This window comes from Balaenoptera ricei, chromosome 7 (assembly GCF_028023285.1).
Source record: "Balaenoptera ricei isolate mBalRic1 chromosome 7, mBalRic1.hap2, whole genome shotgun sequence".
NCBI lineage: Eukaryota > Metazoa > Chordata > Mammalia > Artiodactyla > Balaenopteridae > Balaenoptera > Balaenoptera ricei.
This window is the reverse complement of record NC_082645.1, coordinates 78,271,644-78,285,748: the sequence shown is the minus strand read 5'-3', so window position 1 is coordinate 78,285,748 and position 14,105 is coordinate 78,271,644. Positions and strand designations below refer to the sequence as shown.

The window sequence follows — 14,105 nt, the reverse complement described above, 5'->3', positions numbered from 1 at the left end:
ATTTATAGGAAGTAAAAAAAAATGGGCAAAATTAATATATAGTACTAGAAAACAAGAGAAAAGTTACTTTTATAAGGAATTATGTCTGGGATGGAGAAGGGGGCTCCTGGGTGCTATCTTTGGGGTGCTTCTTTTTTCAGTGCTAGTTACATGGATGTAAAAATTCTTTGATAGGTCCATTTCTGGCTTGTGTACATTTCTGATGTGTACGTCGTTAAACAAAAATATTTTAAAAGAGAATATGCCAGATCCATTAATTGGTGAGAGAAAGAAAGGAAAAGAAAAAAGAAAAAAGAAAGTTGGGATGAGTATAAGTGAAATGACCTAAGAGAGTACTCTTAAAAGTCCTCATCACAAAAATTAACTATGAGAGGTGATGGATGTTAATTAAACTTACTGTGATAATCATTTCACAATAATACACACATAGCAGATCATTATGTTGTATATCTAAAACTAAATGTCAATTATGTCTCAAAACTGGATTAAAAAAAAAACATTAAAAAACTAAGTGAAATGATAAGGTAAGCTGGCTGATCTATTGATATTTCTCTCAGTACTGCCAGGCCTTTTGGTGAACATGGAATTAAATTCTGTTCCCAGTTTCCTCCTTAAACGCTGAGAAGCTGAGACTATTTTCCTTACAAGCTTAGATTTTTGTTGAATTTTATGTAACTGAGGAGAGGGATCTGGCCACCATGCCAGCAAAAAAAGAAGTTAATGAGGAAGAGATTGTGTTTTACACTGTACTGTGATTAACTCCAGATTTTGAAAATGATCTTCAAACCAAAGAGAACGAAGCAAATGATTCCAAGATTTGGAAGAAAACAACTGAAAAACAATTAATTTTCTACTGAGTGGCTATGGGAATAGAAGCTGATGAGACCGGAAAGCAAGTGCCAGCTGGTCAAGACCGCAGCTTCCTAGGGTTTAGCTAAGCAAACACTGAGAATGAAAGCGCACAGAATGGGAATTGTTAAAATGATATCCAAAGAAAGAGCACCTCAGCTCCTAACATTAAATCTTCAAACGGACAAAGAAAACTCACAGCTGCTTTTCTTACCAGGAGGAAAGAAAAGCAGAACTACTGCCCTTTGTTCCACTGCACTTTTTTGTGAATTTGAGCACTGCAGTATTAATGGAAAAACAATGCCCAGCTTAAAAACAAAGGCTCTTACTACAATGCCTTTTGGCAAAAGCCTAATATAATAGACCATTACGGAATTTACCAGCAACATACACCATTTTAAAAAGTGCTTCTTATTTGAATATCTTAGGGCCTAAATTACCTTACCTAGTACACGAAAAATAGCGTATAAAAACAAACAAACAAAAAAGCTGTTGTCTATTATACTTAGCCTCAAAGAATTTTAAACCATGCTGTAATTATCATAATTACACTCAATTACATGAACTTGAGAGTTCTCACTCAGCATATTATTGAAATGACATGATAATAAAACTGTTTATTCTCTTAGATTTCAGCCAAATCTTCAATACTAAGGATGTCCCTGATTCTCAGAACCCTTGGCCCTGGTGCTTTGCCATTACAGACATACCTGTAACCCCTGGGGTATGAGCAAAGGTACTCAAACTACAGCTGAAGGTCTTACATCTAAGTACTGGGTGCAAGTTATTACTCCAAGAGTGTGAAATACAAAACTGCGACCAGTCTTTAAGACAGTAACTTTCCCATGTTCGTTTCTTGCCTTGTGGTAGATGGGTGTCAAAGTCAAGGGCAACTGCATCAACAGCACTGCAAACTTGGCGACTACCATGGTCTGATGTTTGGTCCTCACTGCCTGGTTACTTTTTTCAAGCACAACATCTACAAGCCACTCGAGGGGCTGGGCAACTAAGTGGTGTTTGGGAACAAGTTAGGGCTGTGTCACTAAGGTGAAGGAAATCTGGAGTGCCACCAATACTTTAATTCTCCATTGCAGGACAGTGACAGAAATTCAAAGATACAGAAGTACTGGGTGCTCACCCGCTGTAGTAGGCAACATTACAGCTTATCAGTAACCTCTAGTCAGGCATGGGGGCAGGTGGGCAGCACAGGCAGGTCTGGCCAACAATGCCGTGCCCCGTGAGCTTCCATTCAGGAAACAACCCAATGATGATCAGTAGGGGACTGGATAAATACATTATAGTGCACCCATACAACGGAAGACTATACGGTACAAAGAATGAAGAGCGAAAAAGGCAAAGTAAAGAACAATATCTATAATAGCTTTTGCCTACTAAAGCAGGAGGAAGATAAGAATCTCTATTTTTATTTCTTCTTGTAAGCATATGCATAAAGTAAAACCAATTAAAAACAATGGTTAACTTTGCAGGGAGGCACAGGAACTGGGCAGATGGGTGACTGATGGGATGGAGAATTTGTATTATATACCTTTTTACACTTATTTGTATGTTGAACAATGTGAATGTATTACATATTTTTTTTAAAACATTTTAATAAAACACCTCTCAATTCCAAATTTCTACTCACCTATTTCAGTAATCATCAATCTACCACTTTATATACATGTTGGAAAAGACTGAAAGAAAGTAATTATATCCTCTACCTGAGCCAATAAACACAAAGGCTTCTGAGAATTTATGGGAGCAACTTTTTAAAGTACAAAAGTTAAAAGAAAATCCCCAGAAAATACTTTCAATGAATGTTTCTGGTTTATAAAAGGTAAGTGAAATTCAATTACACAGAGAACACATAATGTTTGGATTGTAAAGCCTTTCTGTGCGACAATACATTGACATACACATAAGAAAATAGCTTGAAATACAAAAATACAGTTGTGATCCAGGAAATGGCACCAAATTAGAACAGTTTTATTATTTAACATACCAATGTATATACATTATCCTCCCAAATGAGAAACGATTTGATTCCGAAGTTTAAAATGTAGTTTCCAAAATGAATCCTTATTGTAAATTTTCGGGGGGGAAATCCTGCAAATTAACACACACCATTTTGATCCTTGACTAAAATATGTACCCTGTACTAATCATCTCTCTCATACAAAATGTATATTATAAATAAAACTTTCAAAAAAGATCTCGGATGTTTATTGCACATCATATAGAATGCTTGCCACCATCTGAAAGGCTTTCAGCCTTTCACTGTAATTTGGGTGAAAACAACACTCTGCAGATATTAGCATATCTAGGATCATATATGATGTTTACCAGAAACAGGAAAATATAACCTTACTGGACTGCTTCTGTCACTTTTTCTAAAATAAGAATGACTCTTTTCTACCGTTAAAAGCAATTACAAGAGATCTGAACACTTTAAAAGTCCTGTTCAAATTTCAGTTTTCTCTTTTCAAATAGAAACCACATGTAGAGGCAATTTTACCGGGTCATATATCAATATATCTACTTCCTAGGACCAGCCCTTCTTGAAGTATATATTGTTAAAGATCATACTACAGGGTTCCTAACAAATGCTGTCCATCATCAACAGTTACTGTTTTGGTCTCAACATTTTCAAACTCTCTTAGCCCTGGTAAAGCCAGCACAAACCAGCCAGAATGCAATGGCCTTAAAACAAAACAAAAAGGTTCCTAAAAAGTTTTCGTATCACCTAGTACAGTGCCTAGCACAGAGTAGGCATTCAATAAATAGTTGATGAATGGATGCACTATCTGTTAAGACCGTTTCCTACACTTAGATGTATTAATGATTTATGAGTAATATGTTGCTTTAGGGCACAAAGATCTAGCAATGATGACTAAACAAGGAACACGCACGACATGGCATAGATACTGTTAGTTTCTACAATCCTGTCCCAGGACAGAATGTGTACTTTAAGGGTTAAAACTATTCCAATAGTAAAAATTGATTAGTCAAATATGTTTATTTTGCCAAGGGACTCTAACAGTGTTAACCTTTGGCAATTCCCGAACATACAATGAACCCCAAACAAAACAAAACCGAATTGCACTATTACAAAGAAACGAGTCCATGGAAGCAGAGGGGAGGCGCCAGTTAAGGGACAGCGACTTCAAGGAGACGGTTGTTTTTTCGCTTGCATGTTGGGACACTCCCATTTTTCTGGTTGCCCTGAATAAACTTCACACATACTTTGTCTTGTCTGAACTGCACCAGGAACCTAGGAGGAAAGAATAAGACAAACTGAAGAAAAGTACACACAAAACAGCTGATGATTACACTAACACCAGCTTTTGTTTTTTAATGGATATTTACCTTGACAAGTATTCCCCTTTCTTTCCATCAGCCCTTCTAGCCACAGGATCACACCATCAGGTATTACATTGCATTTTGCTTCCAGTGGCCATAATTTAGCCCTAAGTAAACTCAAGCTCATTAGCTCATCATATTCCTATACCGTAAGAAGGGCTATGAATATTTATTTCCATGTTTCAGATGGAAAGATGAATGCGCTATTTTCCATTTTTCTCCATTTCTGTATAGCAAAAATATTAAATTATCAACAAATTGAGAAAATGCAATACAGAATTTCAGAAAAGGGGCCTAGGGCTTCCCTGGTGGCGCAGTGGTTGGGAATCCACCTGCCAATGCAGGGGACATGGGTTCGAGCCCTGGTCCGGGAAGATCCCACACGCCGCAGAGCAACTAAGCCCGTGCGCCACAGCTACTGAGCCTGCACTCTAGAGCCCGTGCTCCACAACAAGAGAAGCCACCGCAATGAGAAGCCCACGCACCGCAAGAGTAGACCCCGCTCTCCACAACTAGAGAAAGCCCGCGCACAGCAACGAAGACCCAATGCAGCCAAAAATAAATAAATAAATTTTAAAAAAGAAAAGGGGTCTAGAGACACTCCAGACTATGGTTTCCAAATGTTGGATATTTACATACATCCTACACATCTTTTTTCATATCTACACACTAAATCAATGTTTCAAAACAGCTGTGACCTACTGAATAAAAATGATGAAATCATGAGTCTGATCTGCCAGTTATATTTTTAATATCCACACATACATAAAAATCTATCAGTGTACACCTAAAGCCACCTCTTATGCTACCGGTGGTATATGTGGTACACTGTGGGAAACCATATTCTAGTTCAAAGCTTTCCTTTCATAGATCATCAGCAGTCAAGTGCCTGCCCACAAGATTATTTGTCACTCCTTCCTACAACAGACACAGGACTGCCTTCCCCCTGGGCTGGGTGCTGTGAGGGACAGACATCCAGATGTATAAATTGAGGTCTCTGACCTCCAGGACGGCATCACCAAGGAGGCGTGAGGGCAGCATGGCTGGACCAGAACCCAGCCCTTCTCAGCTCAAGGCCTGTGCTCTTTTCTCTCCACCATCAGAATCAGTGTAATGTTACCATGCTTTCGGCTATGTTTCTCAGGGAACTGTTTTCTGAGTTACTGGCATACAATTAAGTGAGTCACTCTAAAAACCATGTGATGGGTCACATGCTCACTGGCACCCACGACAACAGCTCTGCTCTGTACACGTTAGTCTCTGTTTCAAGGTCTAAAGAGGCCACATTTTGCAAACATTAGCTACTGGAGTGAAACGTGACACATAAGTTTGTACTCATCGGTGGTACTTCTGAGCTTTCAAATGGGCTGTTTCTTTTCAACTTGAAAGCACTAAAAAAGGAGCTCTAGTTCCAAATTCGCCTGAGATCTCTCTCCAGCATGTATACTTATATCTATGTGCCTCAAAGGAAAAACAAAATCTTTCAAGTTTAACATAAATAATCAAATATTTTTACATTTTAATTTTTAAAGACCACTTGTAGTAATAAATGTACGGGGAGCTCTGTTCCCAATAACTTTAGCATACACTGGCTGTCTCTGTGTTCGCAATTCATGACAGCGATTCACTCTAGAAATAACAGTAACTAAACTTTACTGAGTATTTACTATGGCCCACACTGTTCTTAGTAAGTTACACATATTAACTCAACTTTAAAACAATCCTATGAGGTAAGTACCATTATTTATCTCTATTTCATAGAAGAGAAAACTGAAGCCTGGCCCACAGTAAGGACAGAGAATCAGAGAATCATACTACAGCAAATAATCATGTCAGATGCATGATTTCACAGCACCAATAACAGAACTTCACAGTAAAAGGAACATAGATTAGTTGTTTGGATTTAAAATATTCAGAAAAACAACTGTATAACTTAAATAATATATGTGTGTGTATTACATGTATGTGTGTATACATGTATGCATATACATATGTATCTTTAAAATACTGAATAGAAAAATTCACTTTAGTTTCTATTACTATAGATACATTTTTAGAAATACTATAGATCTTATTTAAGGTTATCCTTAAAATGCAATCTATTTACAGATTGAATAGTTTGGGAGTTTAAGGACTGGGGATTATAAGGCAGTTGAGTCTCTCACTGAATTCAATTCTCACTTCTACATGTGCAGGTTAAAACTGCTCTAAGGAAGTAACAGGCCTTTGACTTTCCTCCTGTAAACTGACATATAGGGATTGTGGAGACTGGGTTTGTTAGAATAACTACTTCTACTTCTGAAAAGGATCTAATGAGGAAGGTCCTGGTCACCGAACTGTATGCTCTTTACAACACTGGTCCATATAGTCTGCAAAAATACGTCATGGGCACCCTTCCCCATGACTCTGTAAAATTTTGTTTAAAATGCTCTCCAAAAAGGAGTATAATCCCTGCTTAAGAGCTCCCAGAGGTTATGAATCAGAGGCTACATGGGACCCTTGCTCTGCCACGTGTCTTCCTGCACTGCCCAGGAAGGGACCACGGTGCTAGGCAAGCTTCCATCAGCTATTTTATTTTTATGAGACCAACCAATAATTAGGAATAGGGGAAGGAAAGGTGTTGTGGACTGGTTTATAATGCTACTAAATGTTTGTTTTCTTCACGTGGCCACACAGAATCTTTGCACAGTCAAGCATGTTTATTGAAAGCCTACACAGCCAGAACATCAGAACCCTCTTCTGTGACAAGCAGGGTCCCTGCCGCCCTGAAGCAAACTATCCCCATCAGTGTTCCGAGATCATGTGCCTCGAACAGAAATTGTGAGAGCCACTGGAGGGGTTCTGTGGTTGATACAGCACATGGCACCCCCCGGAGCCCCTCAGGACAGTCACAATGTGCAACAAGACTGCAGAGACTCTGGGAGGTGCTGTAGTGAAGAAGGACTGGACATTTCTTCACAGCACATCACTACTATCATCCTGCAAAGGCAGTGTTCTCAGAATGCCAGTTTGGGAAGTGCTTAAAAGCAGCAATCCTTTGTGGCCTGGATGTTGGCGTGATTTTCTCTGCAAAGATGGCCTTATTAATGTAGCGGACCAAATGCGAGGCTGCTTCACCCATATATCAAGGAGCTTCTCCATCTGAACACATAGAATCTTTCCACGATGAGTGGGAATGACCAGTCCCACCAAAACAGAAGTGTAGCTTCCTGAGTTATGAAAAATTTCAACTAAAGAGAGTTTAAAGATCTAACAGCCCTCACAGGTTAAAACCTTAATTGACTGGAACCCAACAAGCCCTATCTTTTTTCCTAATTTCTTTGTTTTATGAGAAAGGACTCAATCATAAGGAAAGTTATTTTGTGTAAATTGCATTTTCCAATATAGAGTATACATAAAGGCCAATATCCCCACACCCCCGCGCCCCATCTAAACACCATTCTTAGACCAGACAATGAACTTAAGGTTCTGTCAATCCTAACACATCACGGAGAGTTAGTTTGGCTTACAAGGGGACAGGAATGGGTATGAATTTATTTTAGAGAGACTTTTATAAAGACCTGAGATACAATAGGCTGGCAAAATCTTCATTAGTAAATAAAATCATTTCCTGAGCGATATGGTGATGCAAATTTTTACTCTGCGTGCAAGGAAGTAGATAAACAGATAGTAAACAATCTATTAAAAAGTAATCAAGTAAGTGTCAATCCACATAGTAACTAAAATTCATGTCAATGATCTCATACTGACAGATTTAATAAATGGAGGGATGCTCCAATCTGCATACAAATCACATGTCTCTATAATCAGAGCCCTAATGTGAAGCAAAAAAAGCAAATTTCAAATTCATAGCCATCTTGACACTAGTGAACTGCTGTCAACATGGAACACTTACTCTATAACTCTAGCTTATATGTAAGAAAAGGTATCTCAAGTACCTAACACATCCTAAACTGGCACTCTTGACTCCCCACACCTCAGCCACTCCCAAGCCCCTCTTTCTTCAGTGTCAGCTACCGCAGTAAATGGTACCATGCAGGCTCAGGCCCAAAACCTAACACCCAGTCTGTTAATAAGTTCTCGTTTTCCTTCCAATCCCACTCAGAACCTGACTACTTCTCACTACCTCCTACTCACACCCTAGCCTAAGCCTCGTCGTCCTTACCCTCGACAGCTCACAGAAGCTCCCAACTATTTTCTCTGCTTTCACTCTTGCCTCCCTAACAGTCATTCCCCACGCTGCAGCCAGAGAGCTCTTCAAAAATCATAAATCGGATCACGCCACATTCTTGCCCATAACCCACAGTGACTTTTCATCAGCAGCAAAATCTCAATTCCTGACCTCAGCTACCAAGCTCTACACAGCCGGGTCCCTCTGCCTCTTGCTCCAGGGTCTTTCCCCCCCCATTTCACTCTGCCACCACGTCCACTCCTGCTTCAGGGCCTTTGTACCTGCTGCCTCCCCCGGAAGGCATCTCCCTAGATTCCAGTTTCGATTCAAATGTCACGGCATCAAAGAGGCCTCCCTGATCTCCATACCAAAATTAACACCGTCTGACCTTTAACCTGCCTTTTTTTCTCCACAAGCACTTGACACTAACCAAAGTCACACCACCTATGCATTATTTCATCTGTGCATACTTGTCTCCTCCACTAGGACGTCAGGTACGTGAAAGTGGGGACTTGGTCAGGGTCACTCGCTGCCCCTCCATCATCTACAGCACATGCCAGACACATACTCGGTACTTAATAAGCAGTAGTTGTAAAAATGAATGAGCCCAGATCGCTCAACGAAAACGAGAAAGTTAAAAGTGAAAAGGCATATTCAAACAATTCATGAGCATACTCGTCGGAGATTTCGATATTGAGCTTCTGTCTGGTTTGGCTGAGAGTCGTCCGATAGAGCTTGGTGGCCATTTCAATCAGGTGATCACTGCTGAAGAGGAAGTCTCCTTTACTGGCTGCTTCCGAGCCCTGAAAGGACAAACCAAGAGTCAGGCTGTCATAACTAAAGACAGCTCGGGAGGTACATGTTTACAGGTTTGGCTGAAAACACATTTACAGTCTCTCTAAAACATCAGCTCCTGGAGTCCATCCTCCCAAACAAACAATAATGACAAAAGCAGTTATTTCTTCCGAGTTGCTCCGAGTACTTTAGTAAGGTTACCTCACCCCTTGCCGCCCCAAGTTGGTCGACGGGCCAGAAGCACCATCCACATCACCTGGGAGCTTGTTAGAAAAGCAGACGCTCGGGCCTGACCGCAGGCCCACTGCAGACGATTCCACAGGAAGACCCCTGGGTGATCTGTTGGCTCACTCAGGTTCGAGAAGCACTGACCTAACCCATAACTCATTCTGAAAGGGCTGTTCTAAAAGCTCCTCCATGATTTGGTTAAAAAGATAAGAACGACAACAACAACTAAAAGACTTCCAACAAATACCCTCAGGCAGTGGCTTTCAACCTTAGCTGCACAAGGCACTCACCTGGGGAGCTTTCAAAATACAGGATGCTTCTGCCCCATTCCAAGAAACTCTGATTCAATTGGACTGGGGAAATGGCCTGGGGACCAGCATATTTTAATATATAATTGAGGCTCGGAACCACTGATTTAATATGCTCCTTTAGGCTAAAATCCATAGTGGGGAAAACAGGCTGAACTAAGCTTATGGGATTTTCTTATGTTTACAATCAGCTAGATAGGTTACTATCTATTAGCTAGGTATATGTACCTATATATGATTAATATTTGCTGACATCTGTTTATTCAGTGACTATTTGTTATGTGACAGGCACTATGCTAAAAGCACGTTACATAGTTTCTTTTAACTCTTATAACAACACTATGAAGTCGGTACCAATATTTTCCCTATTTTAAGAAAGGGAAAATTAGGTAGGCATATTAAAGTTAAATGACTTGGCCAAGGTCACTGTAAAGTTGGTGACACCAATGCCAGAGCCTACACTCTTAACCGCTCAGTTCAAGCCAGGAGGTCTTAGTTAAGCTGACATTAAAAAATCTTTAGGTCAAAATTACTAGGCAGTTGTTTTATTATAGTTACATCCTTTAATTAAAAACCCCTAAATTAATGATGAACAAGAAGACATTTACTAATTTAATAGATAGAAGAAACAACAGAAGGAAGTATAATTTTGAATGTCTTGATATTTCTAGGAATTAGTCTCAAAATAAGGCACATCATGGTGGGTGTAAACAAAAAGCTACTCAGTGAAATGAGAACTCAAGTGAACGAGTCAAAAAGAGTCATTAATCTTATTCAGTTACTGAAAAACCAAGCCTGAGATTTTACATGAGTGAATATAGACCAAATATGCAGGTCAGTAAGAAGAAAATATAAACTTCAAATAATAGGATTATTCACATGTGGAAAATTTTAGATCAATGGCTGAGAGATTGGACCAATGCAGAAATCTTTCAGTCAAATCAATAGTTAAAGCTTTACCTCTTTGAGGTGGACGGCAAAGAAGCCATCATTTTGTGAGCTCATCGATACTTTGGTTACATCCACCAGGGGAACCTCTGACTTGATCTGTCCAGACTTTTGATCAGCAAGAAGGAGATTATTATTTGTTAATAGGAAAATCCGGGATGTACTCTACAAGAAACCAAAACAAAAAAGGATGTAAAACCAATGATCAAAAATCCCCCAAAGGAGTTCATGAGTTTAAAGCATTGTTATTTGTAGAAATGTAGAAAATATTATTCTAATATTTTTCAGCATGCACACCTATGTAAACGAGAACACACTAAAGAACACAGATAATCTATTTTAACTCACAAAAATTTCAGAGAACAAGCAAAATTCCACCTAAGCTTAAAGGTAAGATAAAACAGCTCCATTTACAGTAACTCCGTGGAGTATATGAAATGCAAATTTTTTTGAAGTATAGTTGATTTACAATGTTGTGTCAGTTTCAGCATACAGCAAAGTGATTCAGTTATACATACATACACACACACATATATATATATTTTTAGATTCTTTTCTGTTATAGATTATTACAAGATACTGAATATAGTTCCCTGCGCTATACAGTAGGACCTTATTGTTTATCTATTTTATATTCAGTAGTGTGTATCTGTTAACCCCAAATTCCTAATTTACCCCTCCCCACTCCTTTCCCTTTTGGTAACCATAAATTTGTTTTCTATGTCTGTGAGTCTATTTCCGAAATGCAAATTTTAACATTCAGAAAACTGTCCCAACTGATAAAACACTTCTTACAGGCCTTCAGGGTTAGCGTTTTTACCTTCCCATTAGCACGGTTAATTTTGTTCACCACTTCAGCAATGATAATCTTTTCTTCAATGGCATCTTTGAGTTTCTTATACTTGGGATTCTTGTTGATTTCCAGGTAAGGCCCTTGGAATGGCTGCCCAACACTAAAGGAAAAAAGTTCCTCACGTAAGAAATGGTTTCACATGGAAGTACTACTAGAAAAAGGTAACAGGTCAGTTGATTCTGAAATTCAAATTTCAAATATATATATATTTTTTCTTTTTCCTTTTCTTAACATCTTTATTGGAGTATAACTGCTTTACAATGTTGTGTTAGTTTCTGCTGTATAACAAAGTGAATCAGCTATACGTATACATATATCCCCATATCCCCTCCCTCTTGCGTCTCCCTTCCACCCTCCCTATCCCACCCCTCTAGGTGGTCACAAAGCACCGAGCTGATCTCCCTGTGCTATGCGGCTGCTTCCCACTAGCTATCTATTTTACATTTGGTGGTGTGTATATGTCAATGTTACTCTCTCACTTCGTCCCAGTTTACCCTGCCCCCTCCCCGTGTCCTCAAGTCGTTTCTCTACGTCTGTGTCTTTATCCCTGTCCTGCCCCTAGGTTCATCAGAACCAATGTTTTTTTTTTTTTTTTTGGATTCCATGTGTTAGCATACGGTATTTTTCTCTTTCTGACTTACTTCACTCTGTATGACAGACTCTAGGTCCATCTACCTCACTACAAATAACTCAATTTCGTTTCTTTTTACGGCTGAGTAATATTCCATTGTATATATGTACCACATCTTCTTTATCCATTCATCTGTCGATGGACACTTAGGTTGCTTCCATGTCCTGGCTATTGTAAACAGTGCTGCAATGAACATTGTGGTACATGACTCTTTTTGAATTATAGTTTTCTCAGGGTATATGCCCAGTAGTGGGATTGCTGGGTCATATGGTAGTTCTATTTTTAGTTTTTTAAGGGACCTCCATATTGTTCTCCAGAGTGGCTGTATCCATTTACATCCCCACCAACAGTGCAAGAGGGTTCCCTTTTTTCCACACCCTCTCCAGCATCAACATTAGAGAAATGCAAATCAAAACTACAATGAGGAATCACCTCAAATATATTTTTGATGTGATCATGGCATTTGGTTGGTAAGACTTTGATAAAAATCTTATCACATGGAACAACCAAGAAAGAAATCACTCACAAGTAGGACAGCCAAGACCCGTGTGCATGGACTCACAGGAAGGAATAGGTCATTCCTTTTAATCTCTTATTATAAGGTTAACAGCTGCCTACACAGGATTCATTAATATCTTTAAACAATACGTAGCAATGGTAAAAAGAGCACAAATCATTACCATCACCTGCTCCAAAGAAAATTTTCATTTTCTCACAGAGAGTAAGGAAATCAGTAGGCCTTCTGGGGAAGGATAGATCCAGAGCAACCACTTGAGAAGAAAACTGCAGAGCACTTCATATTACCATGTAACTCTGGCTCTAAGTAGGCCAAATATGAAAGAAAAATCGGGCCTTTCCTCTTAGGATATGCCCCTAAATGCACAGAGATGGCCAAGGTAAACATTCAGAATCAGAGCAGTTTTTCTTCCAAACTACTTCTTGCAAGAGGCATGATCGTGCACACAGCACCAAGGTGGCTTTCCCTAAAGACCTGTGGGGTGACAGGGAGGCTTCTTCAAAGATGTCAAGGAAAAACCACGGCTTCATTTTGAGCTATAAAGTTCTGGCAATGTGCAAATACAACTTTAAATGCTTGTGCTGTGTGTGGAGGATCAGGGAAGAAAATCCCGCGTAGGTGGTCAGTGTTTCACAGCTCCCAGGACAGAAAAGGCCGGCACCCCTAAGAGCTGCCACTTCACACAGCGGTGGAAGGGTCAACGGTTCGACCTCTCTCAGTGCTGGAGGATGAGCACGCTACCATCCCCGAAAACTAATAAAACTACCCAATAAAACTACCCAAGAGGACCTGGCTTGATATTAACATTTTTTGGTTGTTGTTCATATTCAAACACATTTTTAATAATATAAAGTGCTAACAGTCTTTGAATTTGTTTCTTCAAAAATGCATTTTTTTCTCCTTCCAGTTTCTAAAGAGTCAGCCATAGGGAATGTTAATTAAGAAGGCCACTCTATAATTTAAAGACATATAAAGAAAAAGTTGAATGAATTAAGTTGGTGGAGAAAGCATATAGACAATCTACCTGTTTGAATATGCTTTAGAGAGCAGGCACTTTGAGCAATGTTGGATTTAGACGCTGTGTTTGATTGAGGGGAGTGTACACCCCCTCAAGCAGCCAAGTCAGCTGACCAAGGAAGCTGTGCCATTTAAAATATCTAAAGCAAATGAGTTTGGCAACTTATATTCATTTAATCCTTTAAGAGGAAGAGCTTTCAAATATGTGTAGACGTAGAGAATACACACACACCACACACAGTACGTGTGAATATACCTAGCATATAATGCATTTTTATTTCTAAGACATTCTTTGGGAAAAGCTAAAAGTTGTTACAGATTTGGCTTGAAATTGTACAATCTACTTTTTTAGAAACACCAGATGTAAAGGGGATAGGAATTCTAGGGGGAAAACGATGAACTTGGGAGATGTAAGAATATTCTGATAA

General features: G+C 39.3%; 1 protein-coding gene across 3 annotated transcripts in view; it reads right to left on the bottom strand.

Moving 5' to 3' along the window:
* Positions 1-1,437: 1,437 nt before the first annotated feature.
* The window catches only part of MYO1B (myosin IB), a 184,936-nt gene continuing 172,268 nt past the window's right edge, over positions 1,438-14,105 (bottom strand). For all 3 annotated transcript variants that reach the window (XM_059928387.1, XM_059928389.1, XM_059928390.1), the window contains 4 exons: positions 11,480-11,612; positions 10,672-10,824; positions 9,056-9,183; positions 1,438-4,120 (listed from right to left, as the gene is read on the bottom strand). In XM_059928387.1, coding sequence (XP_059784370.1) covers positions 3,997-4,120; positions 9,056-9,183; positions 10,672-10,824; positions 11,480-11,612 — 538 coding nt within the window. In that variant the 3' untranslated portion in view covers positions 1,438-3,996. The remainder of the gene's footprint in view (positions 4,121-9,055; positions 9,184-10,671; positions 10,825-11,479; positions 11,613-14,105) is intronic.